At 38.0% G+C, this 24,229-nt stretch overlaps 1 protein-coding gene across 1 annotated transcript in view; it reads right to left on the bottom strand.

Annotated features, from left to right (window-relative positions):
• Window positions 1-1,177: 1,177 nt before the first annotated feature.
• The window catches only part of LOC132104189 (syndecan-2-like), a 39,736-nt gene continuing 16,684 nt past the window's right edge, over window positions 1,178-24,229 (bottom strand). The window contains exons 2-5 of the mRNA XM_059509468.1: window positions 4,603-4,717; window positions 4,352-4,512; window positions 3,962-4,082; window positions 1,178-3,158 (exon numbers count right to left, since the gene is read on the bottom strand). Coding sequence (XP_059365451.1) covers window positions 2,995-3,158; window positions 3,962-4,082; window positions 4,352-4,512; window positions 4,603-4,717 — 561 coding nt within the window. The 3' untranslated portion in view covers window positions 1,178-2,994. The remainder of the gene's footprint in view (window positions 3,159-3,961; window positions 4,083-4,351; window positions 4,513-4,602; window positions 4,718-24,229) is intronic.

The raw sequence follows: 24,229 nt of genomic DNA, 5'->3' as shown, positions 1-24,229 counted from the left end.
TTCTCCTTCTCCTCTCCCTGCCCCAACTGAGAAAGCCCCAATAAATTAAAGGGACACTGTGACATGGACATACACAAACACTGGGCACTGATCAGGGAGCCATGAATTCGGGACTCATAATCAGGACAGCTGAATGTTTTGATAAGACTGGCTCAGAGGCAGATGATACACATCACGGTCTAGAGAGTTAGCCATGTACATCTGCCAAGGCTAAGGCCAGGCTTGACCCCTCGTTTATGTGTGAAAACAACATCATTGAAAGCAAACACAGAGAATGGAGAGTGCAGGAGCATACCAATGTTTACACGAGAGCCTTTAAATAATCTTACTCTGTTTTCCCCTCAGAGTTTCTCTCTCAAGGATTATACTTGCACAACAATACCCGCCCAGAAAAAAAAAAAAAGATAAAAGCAATTTGATGTTATGAATCCAAAGACTGCCACGATCTAATAAAAGTAATATTCAGATTTATATTTCCACAGTGTCAGTAATTTATATTCCACCAGACCATGACACTGATCTTAATAAGAGAAGCACTGCGATCAAGCAGTTTTACAGTAAACCCAGTGGAGAACCAATAAAGATTAATAAATACAGAGATAATCTGCACTGCTGAGCCCATGTGTAAACACTCTCAACAGAAATCCCTTCAGTTCCCATTTTACAGTCACTGAAAGAGATTCTGGACACACATTTATTCATACATGCCACTCCAATTGATTGCTTTCAACACTGTGATAATTAGATCGATAGATGGACAGACAGACAGATAAACTGGATAGAATGACAGAAAGATCAGGCAGAACTGTTGATAGAATGACAGACAGACTCAACGTCCAATAGACAGACATATAACAATAGATAGAATGACAGAGATAGGAAAACAGTCAGAATGACACCCAACAGACCGATAGAATTGCAGACAAAACAACAGACAGAGAACAGAAGATAAACAGGACAACTGACTGATAGACAGAATGAGTGAGACAGAAAGAACATCCAAACCAATACGGATAGACAGAACAGATAGACACATAGAATGACAGAGACAGATAAAATGACAGACAAACAACAGACAGACAGACAGACAAAACAGGCTGAACAGATGACAAATAGATGAATGCATGGCTGTACAGACAGACTGACACTGACAGATTAAAAAAGGAAAACCAGCATATTTAGGCCACAATGTTTATTCAGTAGTGTTGTTTTAACGTATAGGTACAATACTGTCTGCTTTTGTACAACTAAAAAAAAAAAAAAAGTTGCAATTTCCGTCTGCTGTACTAACACAATACCGATCACTCTAGCCATTCTGGCGTACACATCGTGTCTAAACGACAGGCATTTGCACGTTTCCAAATGGTAGGCACTTTAAAAGGCAAGGTTTAAAACATTTGTGAATATACATTTATATATAATTCTATATAGATTTTTCGCATACATGAATAAGTAATTGGATGCAATGGTCAGATGTCTACTCAAAAACAAAAAAACTAACAGCTAACATTGAAACTAAAAAAAAAAAAAAAAAACTCAAATGTGGCCAAAGGAATACACAGCAATGTGAAAAACAAATGAGTCTTTGGATTAGCCTATGTTTTCGCAGTACCTTGCTTTGTTCAGCTCCAGCTTAGATTAGGTCGGTCAGTACAGTCACTTTGGGGTGTAGGTCACAGTTGGGTACATCAAAAGGGCGAGGAAGGAAAGATACACGGGGACTCAAACATGTCAAGGCAACATTTATACGGATCTAAAGAGTGGGAGTTTAATCATACTGATCAGAAGGGGACATTACTGGCCTCCATAATGGTTTTCTATGAGCACTGGAGAGATACATTAACAGCACTCGAACTTTTAGCTAATTGAAACTATTCCAAACTAGTGGAAAGTGATTTCAATGTTTCCCCAGCAGTGATTCCAAGTTGCCTGTTTGTTTGGGCCCAGTAGGAAAGCAAAGCTTGGAACAGTAAGAAAAAAAAATCAGCTGTACTCTATCCAACAGATCACTGCAGTGTGATGTGAGAATAAATGTAAGCTTTTCATCACTGAAACATGAGAACGGTACTCTGATCAAAGGAAATGCATGTCTGGAGGTGGGCAGGCCATGTCAGATCCCCAGTATGAGCTACCTCAAGCTCTCATCACAGAGGACACGCTCAGGGCTCATCAGTTCGATAAATCAGCCTCTTTTCAACCATGAGAAGCTTCAGATCCCCCATGACGAGAGCGGATGAATGTGAAGGTTCAAATGGCACTGGTCGTTTTTCTTAACCTACAAACACTCAAGCGGCGATGGAACTCAAATCAAATCATTTTGCAAGACATGGGTCCTAAGCAACAACAACAACAAAAAAAAAACATCTGAATTGCTTGTTGTGAAATAATAAAATGAACATTTACATTGACGCATTAAGAGTTATTAGACAAAGAGTTCTGAAAACTACAGAAAGGCATTTTTTTTAACATCCGAGAAAATGATAAATTAATTAAACACTTATGATCAATGTCAGACATGCTAGAACAAAACAAAACAAAAAAATATGAGAAATAAAGTCAGTACTGATACAGAACCATTATATTCAATTACTCCACTTTAAAATGTTCTTTACAAATACATACTGCTACAGTTAAAAAGTAGTCAGTGACTAAAAACAGCTCCTTTGACAGAAGACGGAAGCGGATATCCTCACCTTTACAGATTATGTTTCTTTTTTTTTCTCTTTTCAACCTTTTCAAATACACAGAAAGTAATGTTTAAATACAGAGAGATTTGCCATAAAATAAGCAATGCTTGCTTTTTTTTCATAAAAAAGGAAAGAAAAGGTCTTAATTACAATACTCTATGCAAAAGCTTTCCTTTATGTTATTTATTTTTTTCCTCAATCATGTCATATGATTTATTCATTTTTTTTAATGCAGAACGAGTTTGTCGTAGTCACTGATATTAGACCATCACTCTGGTTGGTGAAGCTCGGTTGTACATGAGTGAGTCTATGCGTAAAACTCCTTGGTTGGAGCTTTGTGATAGGCTGCTCCAGACGGTTTCCTCTCCCCGAGGTCATAGCTGCCTTCGTCCTTCTTTCTCATGCGGTACACCAAAAGGAGGATGAGGAAGATGGCAAAGAGGAAGCCAATAACTCCACCCGCAATGACAGCTGGAACAGAGGATTTAGGAAGGCCAAATGAGTCAGTTTACTTCAATTAAGATAAGCAGACATAGTTGAGTAGCTGCTTTCTTCCAGAATGTGTGAAATCTCATTCCTGTCTGACTACATGACTAAAGTGCCATCTGGGTGTCTATGGTACATACAAAGCAGATACAGATTATGTCCAGTAATCAAATAATTAAATAAGGAACCCCTCAACACCGCTGGAGGGTCAGGAGATTGAGCGAGAGGAAGTGTGTCGAGCCAAAAAAGGAAGACATTATTTCATCTCATTGTGGCTCTCTCTTTATTCGACAGGATAAAGTGTGCTTAACTTAAGAATTCGACCTTTGCACACATAGTAATTGATCTGTTATTTTGAGGGAGTTGTATGGTAACATGCTCTTTACGCTTTGTGCATCTCTTCTAAGACAAAAGATAAAGTGGGCGTTCTGCTTGAAATGTGCAGTGAACTCTTAAACTCCCAGTGAGGGCTGCAATTCAAGTTTAAGAAAGAGCACACAGCAGCACCATGAATTATAAGCAAGAAGGAATTGTAAGCAAGAATGTCTTAGAATGTCCTTCTTATATAGTAGCAAAATTATTATAAAAACATTTATTTACTCTACCTTTTGAAAGTTTTTGGGTCAGTAATATGATAATGACTATTATTACTATTATTATTATTATTATTTTTAAAATTGTAATATAGTTTACAATATAATAGTTTTTTACTGTATTTTTGATCAATCATATATACATTATGGCATCTCCTCTTAATAGTGTTCATTAATAAATTATTTCTTACAAACCTGCCAAAACCTCTGTCCTCTGGAAGAGATTTTCCGACTGGACCTCCAGGGGTGATCGAGGGAGGCTCGTGGTGCTTGTGACTGGGTTTCTACGCGATTCTTCTGTGGCAGGAACTGGAGACTAAAGAGAGAGCAGAAGATGTGTTCCACTATGTTAGGATTGATGGATGACTTTATGACAGCAGTGGGCTCTTTGCTGGCTGCATGACTGTACATTAATGTTATTTACACTCATAGATCCACTTGTGGCCAAGAGAACCCATTTATTCCAGGTTTGAAGATCGCTTTCGCTGATCAGATACATCTCAAATAAAGGACCTTTTACGCCTGTCACTACCACTTGAGATGGATGTTAATACCACTGTGACTGACCTTACAGCTGATACCCACCTCTATCCTAACTTGTATCGTTGTGTCTTTGGGGACATCACGTGATGTAAATGTCTCCACTTTTGGTGTGAAGGCTTTGGTGGAGTCCTGTGTGGGCTCTGCTTTAGGCACAATGAACAATGATTTTACTGTGACCGATTCCTCAATAGTTTCTCCAGCTCCTGAAAGACAAACACATGATGTGCTTCAAATGCAATATCCAACATGAAGGGATCAGATTGTGCACCTAGAATCGATGAGGCACTTCTTACCCGATCCTGATCCAGAAGTGAAGTCATCGTCATCTTCGGGGTAACCTCCTGACCCCGCCTCCTCCAGGTACAAGTCATCGGTCAACAAGGTGGATTTGGCCGCAGAGACTGCTATCTGCAGAAGTAAAAGTTAACAAGAAGTCATAAAAATGGAGATTAAGATGGAAAGGAGTGGGTTTTTTGGCTTTCACTGTCTGTCTCTTATTACTCAAACCCCTCGACTCAAAGGACCAGAGGCTATGAAATTGATTTTTTTTTCAGTAATGTGTTTGAAACTAGTAAACTGCCCATCTTGCCACATGATGAATGAGTATTCACTGTCTGCCCTGCTTTTACTGCTGAAATCTGAAAGTCAATATTTTCTGCCTCAACACACATTTTAAACATAGCCTAACCTTCTCATCAAAGACTCTGTGCAGACACAAGCCCAGCAGCTACAAGTAAAATTTGCTCCACAACCGAGTATTCAGAATGAACTGCAGATTCAGCTGTTTCTGTAGAGCCACAATATGACATTATAAAGCACTGCAGAAACTTTCCAACAACAGGTTCATTCTCAGCAGCCCAAGTGCACCGCCTCCAAAGGAGCATATTGGCACTGCATTTTATTTAAATGACATCATCATTCCTTTCAGAGCAAACACTCCCACTTTCTATGCCAATTAGTTTTATTATGCATTGTTCCACATGAATAAATCTCACTCATTTGCCAAGTTCATGGCAACAGTAATTCATTAAAGGGACAGTTTACCCAAAAATTGTGTCATCAATTCCTCACCCTCATGTCGTTCCAAACCCGAAAGATCTTTGTTCATCTTCAGAATACAAATTAAGATATTTTTTATGAAATCGAACGGCTCTCTGACCCTCCTATAGATAGCAATGCAACTGTAATGTTCCCTGGTCCAGAAACATAGTAAGGAGATCGGTAAAACAGTCCATGTGACACAAGTGGCTCAACTTCAATTTGGTAAAGCTATGAGAATACTTTTTGTGCACAAAGAAAATAAAAATAACAATTATTCAACAATTTTTTCTCTGCCATTTTGGAAAGTATCCAAGAACATGTTCAAGGTAATCAGTATTGTTGGTGGAAGATGGTAACTCGAGGGAGAATTGTTGAATAAAGTTTTTTTGTTTTCTTTTTTTTTGGTGCACAAAAGTATTCTCGTAGCTTCGCAACATTTAATTAATGTCTTTACTACCTTTCTGGACCTAGGAAGTTGCGTTGCTGTCTATGGGAGGAACAGAGAGCTCTCAGATTTCATCAAAAATATCTTAATTTGTGTTCTGAAGATGAACGAAGGTCTTCCGAAGCTTCGAAGCTCAAAAATGGTATTTGGACCAGCCCTAACAACAACAACACACTAAATTTAAATATCCGTGCCAAGTTTGAATCATACTGCTCCTACAGCATAGAGGGGAGTACACTATCAAGTGATTATATAATCTGGATGACCGCTGTGCATTAACTATCTGTAGAGGTTTTTGTGGTTGTGCTAATCATGTTGCATTGTGTTATTTGGTCTTTGTGGAGTGGTTTACCAGCCCCATGGCAACCAGCATTGAGCATCAGTCCAACCCTGCTTGTGACCGTCACTCCATGCTGATGCGGCCTAGAAAAGGGCCCATAATGTGGTCACCATAAATCACACTAGAGGGCCCGGGAATGAAGCACAGACAGTCTGTGGCACACATAGTGGTATCTTTGTTTTAAGAGCTGTCCCTATTCTCAGATGATCTAGTCAGAGTCAATTAACATGAATTGATTTTTCTTCATGGGTAGTGGGCAGAAATAATAGAAAGACAGTCTGAGAAAATTGTCTTCCTACCAAAAACGTTTTTGGGGAAGTTTGTTGTTTATGCATCTAAAACTTAAGTGATTTGTATTCCTGTTCGTGAGACCTAGTAACTTCTTTAACAAGAGACTTAGCCATATCTCACCGAGAGGTAGAGCTGTACAGAGGGTGGTGAATGAACACAATCATAAAACAGAACAATAACTAGCTCATTCAAAAGCAGCAGTGACTTCCCACAGAAAAGCATTCAAGCCAAAGTCCTGATCAAAGAAGGAATTTGTTCAAAGCAACTTTATCTTAACCTTTCTAACCCAGCATTGCTTTCTCTCTGTAGACAATTCACTTGGCTGGCCCACACGACATGGCTGTTGATTTGGTCAAATTCTTTCTCCACTGATTGAAATGCAAGGTACAAAGAACACAATTACCTGGGCCACACACACAGGCGCATCAGCTATGCTCAATATATTGAGTCAATTCTTTTTGTCAATGGGATTCTAGTCAAAGTTCTGCAATGAGGTGTGTATAATGTGTTTTTATGTCTGGCTATGGACAATAAACAGCCCACAGAGCGCTTAAGATGCTTTCAAAACCTTTTGATGGAATGCATTTTACTTGAGTGCTCTTGAACAATTAGTATTTAGCTTTAAAAAAAACTAAACAAATTGCACCAGATTAATGAGATTCTTTTGTGCTTGAATTGTGTATTTATATTCTGTGACCAGCATGGAAAATTAAAATGTGCAGCCAACAATTATTGCTGATTGCTTAGTGAAGCACTTCAAGTTAGGGCTATTAAACTTTGGCAAGCAACTCATTCCACACCATTTGTTCCAAGCACATGAATGATACCAACAACTATGTGGTTTGTTGAGAAGTTTGCTGTTCATAAACGCATTATAATGTAATTTTTACCTGTGCCCTTCAGCAAGCAGGAAAACTACAGAAATTGAACAAAGTAAACAAAGACTAAATTCTAAATTAAATCCTTGAAGCTATAAAAGTTATTGTTTTCCTCATTTATTATACATCTTATGTATTTATTATATATCTTATACTTACATTGTTATTTTTGAGCATCCTAGCATGACTACTATATTTGAATTAAAAAAGGCTTTTTGAATGCAAGATTGAAGTGACTTGAACTAGCCTGATTAAACAGGATGTCCTTAAGACTGATTAGTCGACTAGCTGTTAGTCCCTAATATATATTTTTGTACATCCCTACCTGACACACATTTGTTGTCTGTGACTTCATCCTGCCAGGGGAAATGGCGTCATGTCCCGATTGCAAATCAGTTAATCAGGATAGACAGTGACTGAGGGGCAGTAACGAGCACTGGAGAGTGGCCTAGTCAGGCAGTAATGTAGGGGGCCAGCAGTTTGTGCCCTCCGTTATGAAACAGTCACAGCATTTACTTTTGTGAGTTTCTAATGAACAGGCAACCAGCAGGAAGCTGCTCTGTTTCCATAGCAAGCATAGGTGTGAAAGACAGAGACAGAGAAACGAGGGAGGGATGAGTAAGAGGACAGTGAAGATAACAAAAAAAAATAAAAAATGATGGAGGGAGGGGATGTGGACCCAAGGGGAGCGAGAGATTACCACTGCTATGGACAATCTGCTGCCTTCAGGTTACATCACTAAAAGCCTGTCAAACTGCACATCTATGCCTAGCAACCTCTGAAAGGCAAGACAGGCTCCCACTATCTGACATATGCTTTAAGCCATGTCATTGTTAAAGCAGGGAGGAGAAATGGAGAGAAGGACAAACATGGCAGAGCTTTATTTGGTCCATCTGTCCCTCCATGCATGTTAACAGAATTTGCTATTCTTAAGAACTGAGGCTAATGCATGAATCTCAAAAGGAGTGTCAGGGTTGTGTGTGCATGTATTTCTATACCACGCACACAGACACTCCGTCAGTACACTGGCTTACACTGATATCTTAAGCTAAAACAGTCTTTTGGACTCTACTTTGTTACGTTTAAACCCTCAAATGTGATGAAGCCTGTAAGTTTCTCAATACAAAAATCAATACCAATCAATACTGAAGTTTAGTGCAGCACCCAGGTCCAGTAAGTGTCAAAGTGCGTTTATCAGGGAGTTTGAGGATTAATCACAACTGATTATCAACAGCACTCACATCACGGCCCAAACTAAAGAAGCAATGTCTGTAATGAAGATTAGAGATGTTTATTTTGACTGCTCGAAAACTTGAGAGATAAATCAACTGAATAACACTTTTTATGGTTCTATTTACATTACTCTGCTTTAAGCATACACTGCCTTTCAGAAGTTTAGGGTCAGTGAACGTCTCTCATTCTCACCAATGCTGCACTTATTTGATCAAAAACAGAAAATAACTAATATTGTGAAATATTATTACAAGTCAAAATAAAGGTTTTCTATTTTAATATATTTTGTGAATTTTCAGCAGTCATTACTCCGGTCTTCAGTGTCACATGATGCTTCAGAAATCATTCTAACATGCTGATTTGCTCAAGAAACATTTCTTACCAATTATGAAAATAGTTGAAAATATATAATATATATTTGAAAATATAATGATGCGTAATATTTTTGTGTGAACCATGATACATATTTTTCAGGATTCTTTGATGAGCATTTATTTGAAATAAATCTTTTGCAAGATTAAAAATATCTTTACTGTCACTTTAATGCATCCTAGCGGATTAAAAGTATGAATTTCTTTCAAAGAAAAAAAACTGATCCTAAACATCTGTATTTTTATTCTACATTTTTATCAATTCCAAAAAAGTATCAATTCAATTCAAATTCATCAATTTTATTCCAACTCAAAAAACATATTTTGTTTAGTGTACAAAGAAGAACATAGCGTACAGTTCCAGTGTCCAGATTTGCAAAATAGTAACGATAGACACTTTATTCCGCGGTAACAATATATACGGTAACACCGCCCAGCCCTAACTAAATATGTAAGATTTGGCAACAATGTTCCACTGTTATATCTTCAAACCATGCCCAAATTAGAGATATCTGAAGCAGTTTCAACAGAAAGACAGACCTGGAAGTTACACATATGGTTAATTACACACTTAAAGGGGCTTTTCAAGCAGTGATTTACTCAAGAAATGCTGCACTGTGGAGTTTAAAAGCAAGAGGGGGGGTATTATATCTCTGTTCAACTAGGCCAGAGGTTTTATTTAGGGATGCACCAATACCGACCGATATTGAGCTATTGGTATTCGGCCCGATACTGAGCTCCTGTACTTATACTCATACTCGTTAAAATGCCCCGATACCTAACGCAGATACCACACAGCATGTAATAAGTGCCATATTCAGACAAAGAAAAACAGACAACAGAACAACAGACAGCAGAATGAAGTTATTAGAGTTTAAGGTTGTCTATGTAGGTTATCTTTGCAATGAATATAATGTTAAACAATCAGTATTAACGCCTGTATAGCTGACGTGCGTGAGCTGATAAAGCACGCTGAGTGGATTGAGCGCACAGCGACGGAGATGCACAAGCTTGTCGAGTGAATATACATTTCATCACTGGAAAGTTTGTAGTTTGGTCGGATGTGTCAAAAACAAGTAAAACAATGCACAATTTACTTAATGGTAGAAAGAGAGAGGGAGAGAGAGAAAGAACAAGCACACTTGCACTCTTCTGTTGTGTGATCGTTGATGTTCACTCACTTAGCACACGCATTTGGATTAAAACTAAATCGTAAAAAAAGACAGTTTATAGGGGCATTCACTATAAACAATTTATTTTCAACCTTAGGTATACATGACTTTCTGGTGAAAGTGAATTTAGCAGCCTGCGTGTAATGCGCTAGGCAGTACGTTACCACTGTCCCTCTCGTTCTGAATCAGTACAAATACATGCACGCATAGCGCGTGTTTTCATTGCTTGAGTGTTTCTGCATTATATGAGTGGCTTTGGAATATAAAAATCGCAGCACGTTTCAGATAAAAAAAAACAAAAAAAAACGCGACATCTATTTGTGAAAAATATCACAGGAGATAACGAGTCGTTCACTTCGTTATTACAGCATAGCGCGTCATTACAGTACTAAGCCGTTGCAATGGAGCATCTCTAATGCTATTAAATTACCGATGATGAACCATAGAGCAAAAACATCAACAAAGAAAGTAGCAAAAACTTGTTAAATATATTTTAATGGGTATAATTAAGTGTGAAAATATCTGCATGATATACAATTAAACCAAAAATTATTCGGAGACCAGACATAACTTTTTTAATTTTTACTAGTGGATGCAGGACACTATAGTTAATTTATGTAAATGAGGATAGAAAAATAAAGTAAACGGTGACAAATTATACCCAAACATTCTTCAAACTGTGGACCACCAGTAAAACTGATTTCTGAAATTTGTGACCAAAAACTATTCATACAAAGTATGGGGAAAAATTGAAGTTCAGGTTTGCATGAACCTGGATGACAGCATGCCCAGGAGACTACAGGCAGTCATAAGGCTAAGGGTTACATGAATAAGTATTGATAGTTGTGTAAATACTGTCATAGTAACAGCTGTCTGAAGAATATTTGGTTGATTGTAATCCATTACATACTAGAGCTGAAACAACTAATCGATTTAATCGATTAAAATCGATTATTAAAATAGTTGTCAACTAATTTAGTCATCGATTAGTTGCTAAATAAATTTTATTTGCCGTAAGCGGCTCATTTCGTGCATATTTCAAATCTGCGGTGACCAAAGTGTGGCAGTAATGAGCCACCGGAGGTTTTACTCAGCCAGTACAGCAGGAGAAGTAGCGAATAGCCAATAGCTGGCCTCGTTTTATGTCACGTGCTTCCCGAACAGCGTCTCTGCCATAGACAGTAAAAGTTCAGCGGGATGAGGAAGTACTTTACTTTGAGCCTTCAAAAAAGAGGAGTAACCTGTAAACTCTGCACTACTGAACTGTTTAAGGGGCCGTTCACATATCGCGTCTTTTGCATGCTCAAGTTCGTTATTTCCAATGTAGGCGCGCGGAATGCGCGCTCATAATGGAAGCGACGCGGTCGCGACGCGCCCGTTTTTCCAGGCGCGTCCGCACTGCATCGAGTTAAAAACATCTCAACTTTTCAGAGAGCCGCAAGCGCAATGCGGGTGCGATTTTTAGAGATGCAAATCCATTTATCCTTTGCTGAAATTTCTGCTTCTTCATGGAGAGAGCACGTCATGGTTGCTTAGCAAAGGCAGACGCGCTTCTGCCCGAGCGCTTTGGAAAGAAGGAGAAAGCGGTGCGCCTAGCGTTTTCCACGCGTTTTTAGGCGCGATATGTGAACGGCACCTAAGACTTTTATTTGTGCAGATTCTCCAGTACAATGTTGTTAGCAAATGTTTAGTCGTAACAAACGAGTCGTCATTTTAACAGTTAACATTTGAAGCTTTACAAACACGTTCTGTGATCAGTTTGTCGTTTACCAGTTTATAATTCAGTCTTGCATCCTAATTATGACTGAATGAGAGAGGTAAATGTTTAAATATATTTGAAATGCACTGCTCTTTTTCACACAGCAGTTTTTTGTGTGTCCAATTTTTTTTTCTGGACAACCTTCTGATGGATTTTACTTTAAATTGTGAGTTCCATTCAGGTTTCATGCCATTGGCACTTTATTCGAAGGATTGTTTACAATTTCACAGCATAAGCTATAAAGCGGTTTCCCAGTAAATAATAAAATACAACGCACTGCAATCTTATTCTGTTTCATCCTTCTTCTTCGTGAAAATATGTTCTGAAAGATTCCTTAAGCTTTGTTTGGGATGTTAAACTACTTTAGGAGCTCTAAGGATTGCCATGGTGAAAACATTATTTGAAATCTCCTTGTGAAATTTGCTAGAGTATGGGTCAGTGTTTTGATTGCAGAAGAGTTCGACAAAGGATTACTGACACATAATAAAACAACTCCAGGTATATTTTTGATGAGGATATGACAATGCAAAATGGTTAAAATCTCTTAAAAATCTATGCTGAATGATAAAGACCCTTTATTAATAATTTACTTGGGGGAAAAATGGGCAAAACTAAAATATAAGTACATAAATCGATTAATCGTAAAAAATAATCGCAGATTAATCTATTATCAAAATAATCGTTAGTTGCAGCCCTATTACATACCTTTCTATCAAAGTTATCTAACATTATCAAGATGAATTTGTTCTGACACAATTTAACTGAGTTCTTGTCATATTTTATTACCATCTTCTAAACTATTGAGAATAAACTGTTAAAATGTGAAATGTTGAAGGTGTCCGAATAAATTTTGGTTTGACTATCTAATAAATTAAGTCAACCAGCTAACATTATACATACCCTTTTGGTTTCTGTACCCAATATTTAAAAAAAAATTACAAATGCAATAAAAATATCGGTATGGGTACTCGGTATCGGCAAGTACCAAAAATAAAAGTATCGTATCGGGCAAGTACTGGAAAAAGTGGTATCGGTACATCCCTAGTTTTATTGGCTTTCTAAGGTTCATAATCAAAAACTAATTAACAGGAAAAGGAGCAGAGGAGAGCTTCTCCAGGAAGTGAAGCCCAATCAAAGTCAAGCCCAAACCCAAGCGAGTCTGGAACATGTTCAGGATGAACGTTTGTGAGGTGACATCATTCATGGGCTGCAAGGAGACTGATCTACAAACCAGAATCTCCTCATCGGTCCTGCGAGATGCATGAGGCCTTTCCATTTTTCTCCGCGGGGAGGGTTAAGAAATGCTTTGAAGCTGACTTTGACTGATTAAGGGATAGGAGCTACATAAACGTCTAGAAGTTTTAGGGAAGTGCTCATTGAGCTCTAACCCTAAGTCTTAATAGCACACAATGAAAAATCAACCATAGACCTCCAACATATAAGCCTCCACAGCACTGTGCACCAGAGGCGACTGTATTAATCAAAAAGAAAGCTCACAAAGAACCTCTCCACAGATTAAATCCAGGCTCTTCATTCACACACAGAAAGACTCTATGGTGAAGTTTATAGTCCTTCATACAATATTTCAAGGCCTGTCCTCATGCATTTTTCAAAAATAAACAGAAAGCGGAGACATTTGCTGCTGAGAAAGCTGAAAAAGGGCCCATGTTTCACCGACAAATCTGGGATCCAGAGAGGTAAATGTAAACAGGGGAACTGAAGTTCTCAGCCGGGTCGAGTGTCTTTGGTCTACACTGGCAGTCATTCGTCCACAACTCATAGTCAAAAGCGCTTGTGAAAGCAGGTTGGGCAGGAAAGCAAGTGCACTGGCCCAGCACAGATTAATACGCTCTCAGATTCCAAAACAAACGGCTGTCTGACATAAGCAGGCCGGCGCCACATTCCTGGGCTAGTGCCCCATGTAAGAATACGAAGGGTCTTCTTGCTGTAGTTGCAGGGGCAACAACTTTTGCAACAACAGAGTAAGCACTCCACCTGACCTAATGTAATACTTATGCTGTGTTCACACCAAACGCGAATAGAGCGTCTGGCGCGAATGATTTCAATGTTAAGTCAATGCAAAGGCGCGTTTACGCGCGTCTGGAGTTCTCGCGGCGCGAATGAGGCGTTTGGCGCGGCGCGGAAGACGCGAATTCGCCTCATTCGCGTGTCTAGTTTGCGCGAATGACGCGAATTGAGCGTCTGGCGCGATAGGCGCGAATTGTGCTTTTGTGCATTTATGTGTTTGACGCGAATTCGCGTCTGCCGCCCGAGTTGAAAAATTTGAACTTTGGCGTCAATTCGCGCCGCGTTAACCAATCAGCAGCCTGCTCAGGAGTCACTCATTCAACATGGAGGAACGACTGATGTTGTCAGTGAGCAGTCAACCGGAGCTTTATGACACAAGTATCACACACAAGTTCATATTTCAGGAATAAAAAGGACCTCGCTTGGAAGAGTGTGGTGTAATACACATTTAACTTTTGAGTCACGTACACGTTTATCGACCCGCAGCCTTCCCGCAGTTTTTTTTACAACTATTTTCCCCCTAATATAGCCTACAGCTACTTTTCACTAACAAGATAATGTGTTTATTCAGGTGAACGTGTGCAGGAAAAAGTGGAAAAGACCCGAGTGCTCGATCAACATCAGCCATCTTGCAAACAGACAACCACTAGCACTTGCCCCTCCCACAAGAAGCGGATTTCGCCTCAGACGCGCGTAAATTTCGCTTCATACTTTTGCATTCTACGCGCGTCTATTTCGCTCTAGACGCGCGAATGCATTCAAAATGTTCACGCGGCAAACTAGATGCGGTAGACGCGAATTTGACGCTCTATTTGCGTTTGGTGTGAACACAGCATTAAAGGTCTAATCTAGTGCTGGGCGGTAAACTGGTTCATACCGAAAACAGGTGTATATTTTCGTTACGATGTTAATTTTGAATATACCGCCATACCGGTGTATTTAATTACTCAACGTTCGGAACGAACGTTATGCTGCGCCGCGGCCGCGAGACACTGTTTCAGACGGACCCTTTACAATGTTGCACTTCTAAGCAGCGACTGCGAGGCGTGGTGAGCGTACACCATAGACTGGGGTACACACAGCAGTGCTCTGGTGTTACATTATAACGCCTGTTTCACACAGTCGTATTAACGGATTCCAGCTGCACGAGGTGTCAGTGCAGCGATTGTTAACGTACTGAGTCTATTTTTGCTGTGCTGCAGGCGCTGAATTAAAGTGAAAGCGCATTGTTCGCGGGAAAAATTAACATGGATTGACATGGAAACGCAGTCACATGGGTTTTTGGCTAGGTTTAAAACAAGAAAAAGGGCACTTTTAGATAAACAAGGAAAACAATATATATGTTCACTTGTATGGAAGCAGAAAAACAAAGTTCATTAAGACCCTTTGGGATTGCATGTGATAAAGATTTAAATGCAAAATGCACGAGAAAATGCTTGCTTGAGCAGCTTATTATACAAACCTAGAAGTAAAATGCATGAATAATGCGTTGTTTATATTTATTGAGTTTAAACTAATGTCTATATGAAAGATTGTTACTGTTCTGTGATAAAAGACTTACGATGCTAAAAAAAAAAAAATATATATATATATAATATAAATATATATTCTTTTTTTTTTTTTTTTTTTTACATGATATTAAATCAAAACAATGAACAAATGTTGTGTTTGTGGACTAAACCGACGCGGATCAGTAGCGGACTGCAAACACGTCCTGTGTGAAAGCACAATGAGTCCGTGCTGCGGACTGCATATGCACTGCAGGCAGATTATGCATATATAATATCCATTTTATGCAAGTGCTGTCGGGCTAAAATTGTCGCCAAAGGCGGCAACAAAAGCAATTTGCTCCAGCACCTTAGCCGCAAGCACGTCTTGGAATATCAACCAGCAGAAAATGCATTGTACACCTGATTATGCATGAAAAAAAAAACTTCATTAACCGGAAAACCGGTATAATTTTGAAAAAAAACGGTATATACATTTTTGGTCAAACCGCCCAGCACTAGTCTAATCAGACAAATAGACAAATAAATAGCAGTAATTTTAAACAGGTCATATCTAAAGCTTTAATGTGCAAGCTTATATATGGCTACTTGGCCACCTTCTCTGCTGTAACCTGGCCTTCAACCTCATAAAGGATCGGACAGCCAGGCCAGAGAGATGCCAACCCGTGAAACTGACCAGGGCCATAAATACCTGATCCCAATCCTGTGGCAGGGCAAATATGTAAGGGCATTCTGGCAATGTTTGACAGCTTTCACATCATTCAAACCTGTATGAATTTCTTTCTTCTGTGGAATAGTGTTGTCACGGTACCAAAATTTCAGTATTCGGTACCGATACCAGTGAAAATCCACGGTTCTCGGTACCAATTTCGGTACCAAAGCAAAACCCAAAAATATGCTAATTAAAAAAAAACTTTTTAGCACAAAAATAACAAGTAAACAAGTTTCACCAATTCAATTTAATTTGTCTTTTAATTTATGAAATTTAAACACATTTTATTTCTGGTAAATAAAGGGGATTTTCTATTAAAATTAAAACATGTAAGAAATATTGTGATTTATTTCTTTAAAAAAATAAAGTTTTATAAATTTTTTCAACAGTAGTAGCAGTATCACATACATTTTACTAAATAATAGTAATATTTCTAGCACAATGCCTTTATGTAAAAATTAACTTTTAGGCCTAATGAATGCATATTTGTCATTTTAACTGAACTTAAAACTGGTGGTGATGCTTAAGATATTTTTGGTCATTGATGGTTTCTGTAAAAAAAAATAGTAATAGATCATATTAATTATTATTCATATTAATTATTATTAAAAGATAATACTACTACTAATTCTACTATCATACTAATGTATATCCAATGCACTATGAATTGATGAGCTGCTGGGTTCATGAATATTAATCAGGGTGTCTGCGTTCGGTCAAACTGATTTGCTGAAATCAAAACAGGGAAGGTACTAAATCAGCGCCAGCCAATGAAATTGCCATTTGCGCATTAGCTCCGCCCACTACCGGATAAACCGTTATGTCTTCTGCTTGTTCAAAAATGAATATGAATAATTCTAAATGAACTCCATTACAGGAAAAGACAATAAAGAATAGTTTACATATAGCGTGTCGATTCAGAGTGGTAAGACTCTCTCTCTCTCTCTTTTGCATGTGTGAGAAACTGAAAAGATCGCTTGGTGGAGAGAGAACTCTGAAGCTCAGATGCTGAAATTAATGCAAGCGTCATGTGCTTCAGTCTATGTAGTAAACAAACCCGCACGTCTCTGTCATTCATTAATTCACACAGAGACGCGCAGAACACGGATTCATATTTCAAGCAACATTTGCGGCTTAACATTTAAAGATACTGGTCCATATGGAGATTTGATTTGATTAATTTATGCTAACTTTGACAAATTCCATGACTGTCCATATTAAAATGTAAGTTTCATTTTCATGACTGGATTTTGAGATTCCGTCTTCGTTTTCTGCTTCGCGGAAATCATAGCGCTGAACCGGGTTAGAATGGGACCTCGGTACTACCGGTACTTAAAGAAACCTGGTACCGTCACATTTACATTTTTTAGTACCGACTTGGTACCGAAGTACCGGGTCTTTTGACAACACTACTGTGGAACATATACGAAGAGTATTTTGTTGTTGTTTGGAAGTTTTTTTAGCATTTAAAGGTATAGTCAAGAAAATACTTATGTAAACTTGTAAATAATATGTAAAATAAATATAACATTTTAAGTTGAAATTTGTAATTGCAACTCAAATTAATGATCTCTCAATGATTTATGCAAATAAAAAAAAAATAATGTTTTTCCTCCAGACACATCATACTGCCACTATGACTTCCTGTCTTGCTCCCCTGGGAGGATAAAAAACATTTTCATGGTTTCAAGGCCAAACAGAAACAACGGACAATCTGTCCGGAGGTGTACAGGCTCTAGATTATTATCTGATCTATTGTAATGCACAATACAACTTCAAGATCGGCAATATTCACTCCAAGGTTATATTTGTTCATATCACCATTGTTAAATTATGTTGAGTTTGCCAGTAGATTTAAGAAGTGCAAATTTCATGGGATACTCCCAATAATTAACTCTTAAGATTGCAATCATGGTGGTTTTGCTCTCATCTCCAAGGCTTCTTATGACTACACAGTGGATGGCGCTTGCCCGGTGATTCCTTGACCCAGTTAAACAGCTTTTGATACTCACTAGAAACCCAAGAATTTTTTTTTGTGAGCCGTGAAATGCTATATGCTGGGAAATGGGCTTCACCCTCCCAGTCATGTTTTGAATAAAGATTAGCAGTTACAGTTAAAGCAGATAGAGTTGTGGATTTGCTGCAGGCAGCGTGGCAGTTCTGTCCCCTCCAGTAAAAAAAAAAAAAAAAATGGGACAAGTGTGTAAACCTTGCAGGGATTTGATTTCACAAAACACCTCTCATGCATCTGCATTTCTTCCCACTAATGGGATGAATACGAATCAAGTATCAGTGACTGATGAAAAAATGAGAGTTGTTCCGATTCCGATACTAGTATCGGAAATATCTCCGATACCACAACAAATTCTGGCATCGGCATCGGCGAGTACATGAACCCATATACCGATCCGATACCATTTTCAAGACCTAGTTATGAACGCTAGCTTTGCCTAACCGCTGCACGGTTCTTCTTCGCTGCTCAGAATGCATTGCAAACACAGGACGTTGTGCTGTAATGCCACAAGCAACCCCTGTGTAGAGCAGCGAAGAAGAAATGAAAACGCGTTAGCAGCACTGATCTATATATGACTGGATCGCTCATCGCGTTCTAAACTGCCAACAGACAGTGAAGCCGCTTCTATATTATAGATCAGTGGTTAGCAGTATGTCCGCTGTTTAGCAGTATTTCAGACTGGACCAACCAGACAGTAAAACGGCGACTAGGGACCAAGACGGTGCTGAAAATTTTAAAATGTGATGATACCAGCGTCTCTGTAGAACCGGTAGTAAGTTTGAGTATATTCGTTACCCGCAGCTGCGTTCAGTCGCTTCCGTGTTAGTCTAAGCGCAGGGCTCCAGACTGTAGCCGAATATATATACTAGTGTCTGTGAATATTAAACTGCAAAATACTATTTAAATATTACTCCTGCAAAGTCTACATCTCTGTGGGAGACGGGCGCAGATGCACGGGAGCTCGCTGTTTTGTAGTCTCTGCCGTGTGTCACTATATGAGGACATGAACGCATAAACCGTCACTTCATGAGAATTTAACGTTTCATTTGAGAAAACTGTCATATCATAAACACAGACACTCAAAGATCTTCATGGCGAGTAAATTGACAATATATTAAGCTACTGTTGTAGCCTACAGTAGATTTAGCTACCTCTCTATGTAGTAATAATACGTCTCTATTAATAATAATAATTATACCTAGACGGTTGCTTGTTTTTTACTTGTTTTGTTGTAATGAGATTATCTGATTAATATAGAATTTTTTATATTCCTAGACTTATTTGTTGCAGTTTTTTATACACCAATATTGTAAAACTAAAATACTAAAATACCTTTTTTAGTTTGCGGTGTTAGATTTTTGGCTGCATTTGAAGTTCTTTTTCGCTTAAGAAATTAAATAATATTACTGTCAAATTCATGTCAGATAATAAAATTACTGTAATAAATACAGTAGTTAACCATGTATTTGTTCATGTTTTATCAAGGGATAAGTCTGGAGCACACCATAAAATAATTCTAGAAATTTACACAGGGCTAGTAGTATATACAGCTGTATATACAGATACACACCCAGGTATCGGATCAGTACTCGGTATCGGCCGATACCCTGAGCCCAGGTATCGGAATCGGTATCGGGAAGAGAAAAAGGGTATCGGAACATCTCTAGAAAAAATAAAAAAATAACCTTATGCCTCCAGGGAAAAGCCTCAACACAACTTCAAGACAGCCTTACTTTAAAGCTCTCGAGGCTCAACATGCAAAAATATTTTAACTGGATTAAAAACAAGCATAAAAAGACCTTTCCAGCTAGGGTTGGGTACCGAAACCCTGTACCAATATGGCACCGGTACCTATGGAACCAGTATCCACCGAACCAGCACGCAGATTTCAGTGCCTCTTAAATGCCTGAGCAATCGATTGAAATATTTGTCTTGGTTCTCCGAAATGGGCGTCGCTAGACTTTTTAGCGGGGCTTCATAAACTACACAAATTCGCGATCGCCTCAGAGTCAGTCCACTTAAATATCACATGAAAACGGCGGCAGATCGGTCTTCTCTCCATTTTTCATCACACTCTTTAATCCACAAGCCACAGCGAAGCAGTGCGAGCAGACTCAGACACAAACAGAGGACATGAGGTGTGTGTTTATCGATAGATTGTTAGAATATCTGTATCAGTGGAGTTCTTTGTCATAAATACAGTTTACAAAAGGTCACGAGGGAGCAATCGGTTTCTCATCTACTGTAAAGTTTTCGCTCCGTTCACCGCTCATCACACCACAGCTGTTTCCTCCAGCGACAATCGTGCCCTTAACACATATGAACGTATACTTTAATTATACTTATTTAAATATGCTTAATCTAATTATACGTAGTTTATGCATACACTACTGAGCAAAAGTAAAGTCTTAGGCAGTCTGTTGTCAGACTGCATCTGCATTCAACATTCTCACTAGAATATTATTAAAATTAATGGCAAAATGAATGTTTGGAAATGTAAACTGATATTTCCTACTGACACACTACAGCAAAAGACATAAATATCTGGCCTAAACCCCCTTTTTGGGGTGAAAATACTAAATGTGCCTAAGACTGTAGGCTACTTTACAAATGACATTGTTGCTACTTTATAAAGAATGAGCATACAGTAATTCACAGAACCGATTAAAGACAGTGACAGACAGTACTCATTTTAACTAAATATCAGAGTGATTGACCGAGATAGTAGAAACATTATGTGCAGTTTTGTATTAAATCATGAAATACATTTATTAGCCTTAGAGTAAGGGAGGCTTGGGAAATGAGAGTATCCAAGGAGCATGTGAATGATATGGATTTATTTTAAATATTTTTAATGTTCTTTAATGTTATCCTTTTTAGGCTTTTTTTATTTTATTTATTTTTATAGAAATACCGGTTCAGGCACCGGTACCGTTTTAAAAGTATCGAAATGGCACCGTATCGAATAAAACCCAGTCGATACCCAACCCTATTTCCAGCATATAATTAGACCACATAATTAACATTTTTCATGCTGCTAATTTTATATTTCCTGAACAAGAAAACTGTATTTGGCCAAGACTATTTTTGCATAAAAAAATAAATAATCAAATAGGCCAAAATACAACACAATATCAATGAAGACATACCATTGATTAAGACAATAAGTCTTAATAAACAACTCCTGTTGATCGTCTCGGAGAGAAATTTGCACACATTTACCTAAGGAGACCATTATCATTGATTCATGGACATAAAATACACACTGAGTAAGACAAAAGTCAGCAGTCTCATTAGAAGCTTCAAAGATTTTTCTTCGAGATGAAAAACAATGAAGATATCAACTCCTTAAGACAGTGGGGGGGGGGGGGGGAGTGGCCTTCATATCCACTTATCTCTGTCCTTTAGCATTCTCAGAAATACTAAATTCTTACCTTTACTTCCAATTTGCTTAATTGATTTACCATCCATATGAGCTGTTACCATACCTGTATATTATACCTAGGCAGTGTATTTTACTGTAACTTTAAGGCCATATGTGAAACTTCTTGAGAAACTACAATTGTACAATGTAACTACAATGACTCTTAGAATGAAAATGGTTCTTGCTAGGATTAAAAAAAAAGCAATTTTATATCAGATACAAATATATTGAGATACAAATTGAATATCATAAAAAGGTTCAACATAGTGCTATACTGTTACACATGCCTGTAACTGACCACAACTATAATATAAAAACCCTGCATCACAAATCTAAAAAGCAACAAAATAGGCTTTGTGAAAAGATCATGTGGTGAAACACAACCAATAATGCAATTAGCTTGGGCAGAGCAGAAATGATTGCTCACCTTAACAACTTCCACTCAAATTTCCTGTAGCTATCTCATACGTGCTCTTCTGTAAACTGCTTGGGTAAATGTTTACTAAAAACATGTTTAAAAATAAATTCTGTGCTTTTTCTAGGTGTGTTTGCAGAACACTAACATTTGACCTCAATGTGAAAAAGGTGTTGTAACAACTCCGATTTGCACTAACACAGACATGAATTTGCCAAGACAGGAAATGAAAACACACTGGCAGGTACTCTCACAGGAGCCCAGAGAACATACTGCGCAAGGATCAAGGTGGATGTTTTAGGAAACAGATGCTTCAGCTGTATAGAGGTCCCATTATGAAAGCTCCTCAGAGAGAACAGCAGCTAAACGGCATTAGAATGAACAGAGCTGGACCGGCTGTCCTGCTGTCCTGCTGGCATGAAGTCATACTCAGAGAACCTCGCCGCTCTGCTCCGTCAATGTCTGAAAGACATTCAGATGCTTGAGAGAAACACAAAGTCGACGTGCCAGATCTTTAAAAAGAAACGGAGAACAAGTGAGTCTGGAAATCCAAGACTACTATACTTTAAAGGAATGAGGTAAAAGTAAAATGTGTGTCAGTATTTCCAATGTTGAACTAAGGTAGAGTATCCTATTCCAATTTAATTTGCAGAGACAAATATAAGAAAAAACTCCACATCCAAGCTGATTTCAAAAGATTTCTAGAAGCTTTCAATAATTGCTCTTTTTTGCGTTTTGACCAGCCCGAAAGCAACAACACAGGATGGTTGAGGTTACTTTGTTGAGGGACTACCAGGTTGTCTGATTAATAGGCTGATGTTCGAAAAAGAAGACATTTTGCGGTTTTACATTTTGAACCATACCCCCCAATACTGCCCTGTAATTGAAAATAGTACATTCACTGATTTTGAGCAGTTTTCCAGCAACAGTGCATTTATGAATTTATGTATTTTATACATTATAGCCGTTTAAGTTTATGTTTAATGTGTAAATATGATAATTGATTAACACTGCTGGTCAAATGTTTGGATTTGGTAAGATTTTTTATGTTTTTGAAAGAAGTATCTTTTTGTTCACCGAGGTTGCATTTATTTGATCAAAAATACAGTAAAAACTGTCATATTGTGAAAATATTATTACAATAAAATAAAGAAAATCACTGTTTTCTATTTTAATATATCTTAAAATGCAATTTATTCCTGTGTTGGCTAACCAAAATTTCTAATATGCTGATTTGGTGCTCCAAAAATATTTCTTATTATTATCATCATGCTGTAAACAGTTGTGCTGCTTAATGATTTTATGGAAACTGTGAATTGTTTTTTCAGGATTTTTGAAAGAATAGAAAGTTTAAAAGAACAGCATTTATTTGAGATGCACATATTTTGTAACCTTGTAAACGTCTTTACTGTTGTACGTTTGATCAATTTAATGTTTCCTTTTTGATGTGTAATAAAAAAAATGAATATCACAATTAATAAAAACAATAAAATTACTAAAATAATAAAATAAATGTTTCTAGTAAATATATATATATATATATATATATATATATATATATATAAACTTACTGTTGAGCCTTGCAATTTCATTTAATGCATTTTTGTTAGGTGGGAAATGTCCTTTCAAGATACCGCCTGAAATGGCCTTGACAAAGGTAAAACTGTCAGTTACATTATCTAAAATAAAAAAAGCCTATTGTATTTGATTTGATCCATCTCTGATGTAAAATTAAAGCCTTTGGCACGAAGGCATCACAATAATTAAGGTGCAACTAATATAGCATGGTTTCTGCAACACACAAAGCTCCCTTTAAACCATTCCCATAATGTACAGGGACAGAGGGTCAAAATGTGGCAGCGCGAGACTGAAGACAACCAACACCAGTCATGTGACTGAGCCGGGGACAGGCGCCTCTCACAGCATTCACTTCAAACGGTCCATGTTTCTCTGAGTCTGCATTGATAAAGGGTTGGCTTCCATCAGCATTAGGTCGGGGCTTTGTGCTCAGACTACTCCACACCACCCCTTAAAACTTCAGGCCGCCCAAGGGACAATGATGTATAAATTAGCTGCCAGTTTAAAGTTTAATTTAATCCAGATTTCAGCTGAATTGGACCAGAATGGCTTAGAAAGTTGGGATACATTGTCCAGTCTCACGCCTGCCTCCCCACCTCCCCTTCTCCGACAGGAAGCTCTGGAAGAGTTCTTTAGTTTCAGCTCATTAACCTCTCAGTGGTTAGAGAACCCAGAGCATGCAATAGTCTGAAACAGAAAGGGAACAAAGGA

This window comes from Carassius carassius, chromosome 25 (assembly GCF_963082965.1).
Source record: "Carassius carassius chromosome 25, fCarCar2.1, whole genome shotgun sequence".
NCBI classification, from domain to species: domain Eukaryota; kingdom Metazoa; phylum Chordata; class Actinopteri; order Cypriniformes; family Cyprinidae; genus Carassius; species Carassius carassius.
This window is presented reverse-complemented; position numbering and strand designations above follow the sequence as displayed.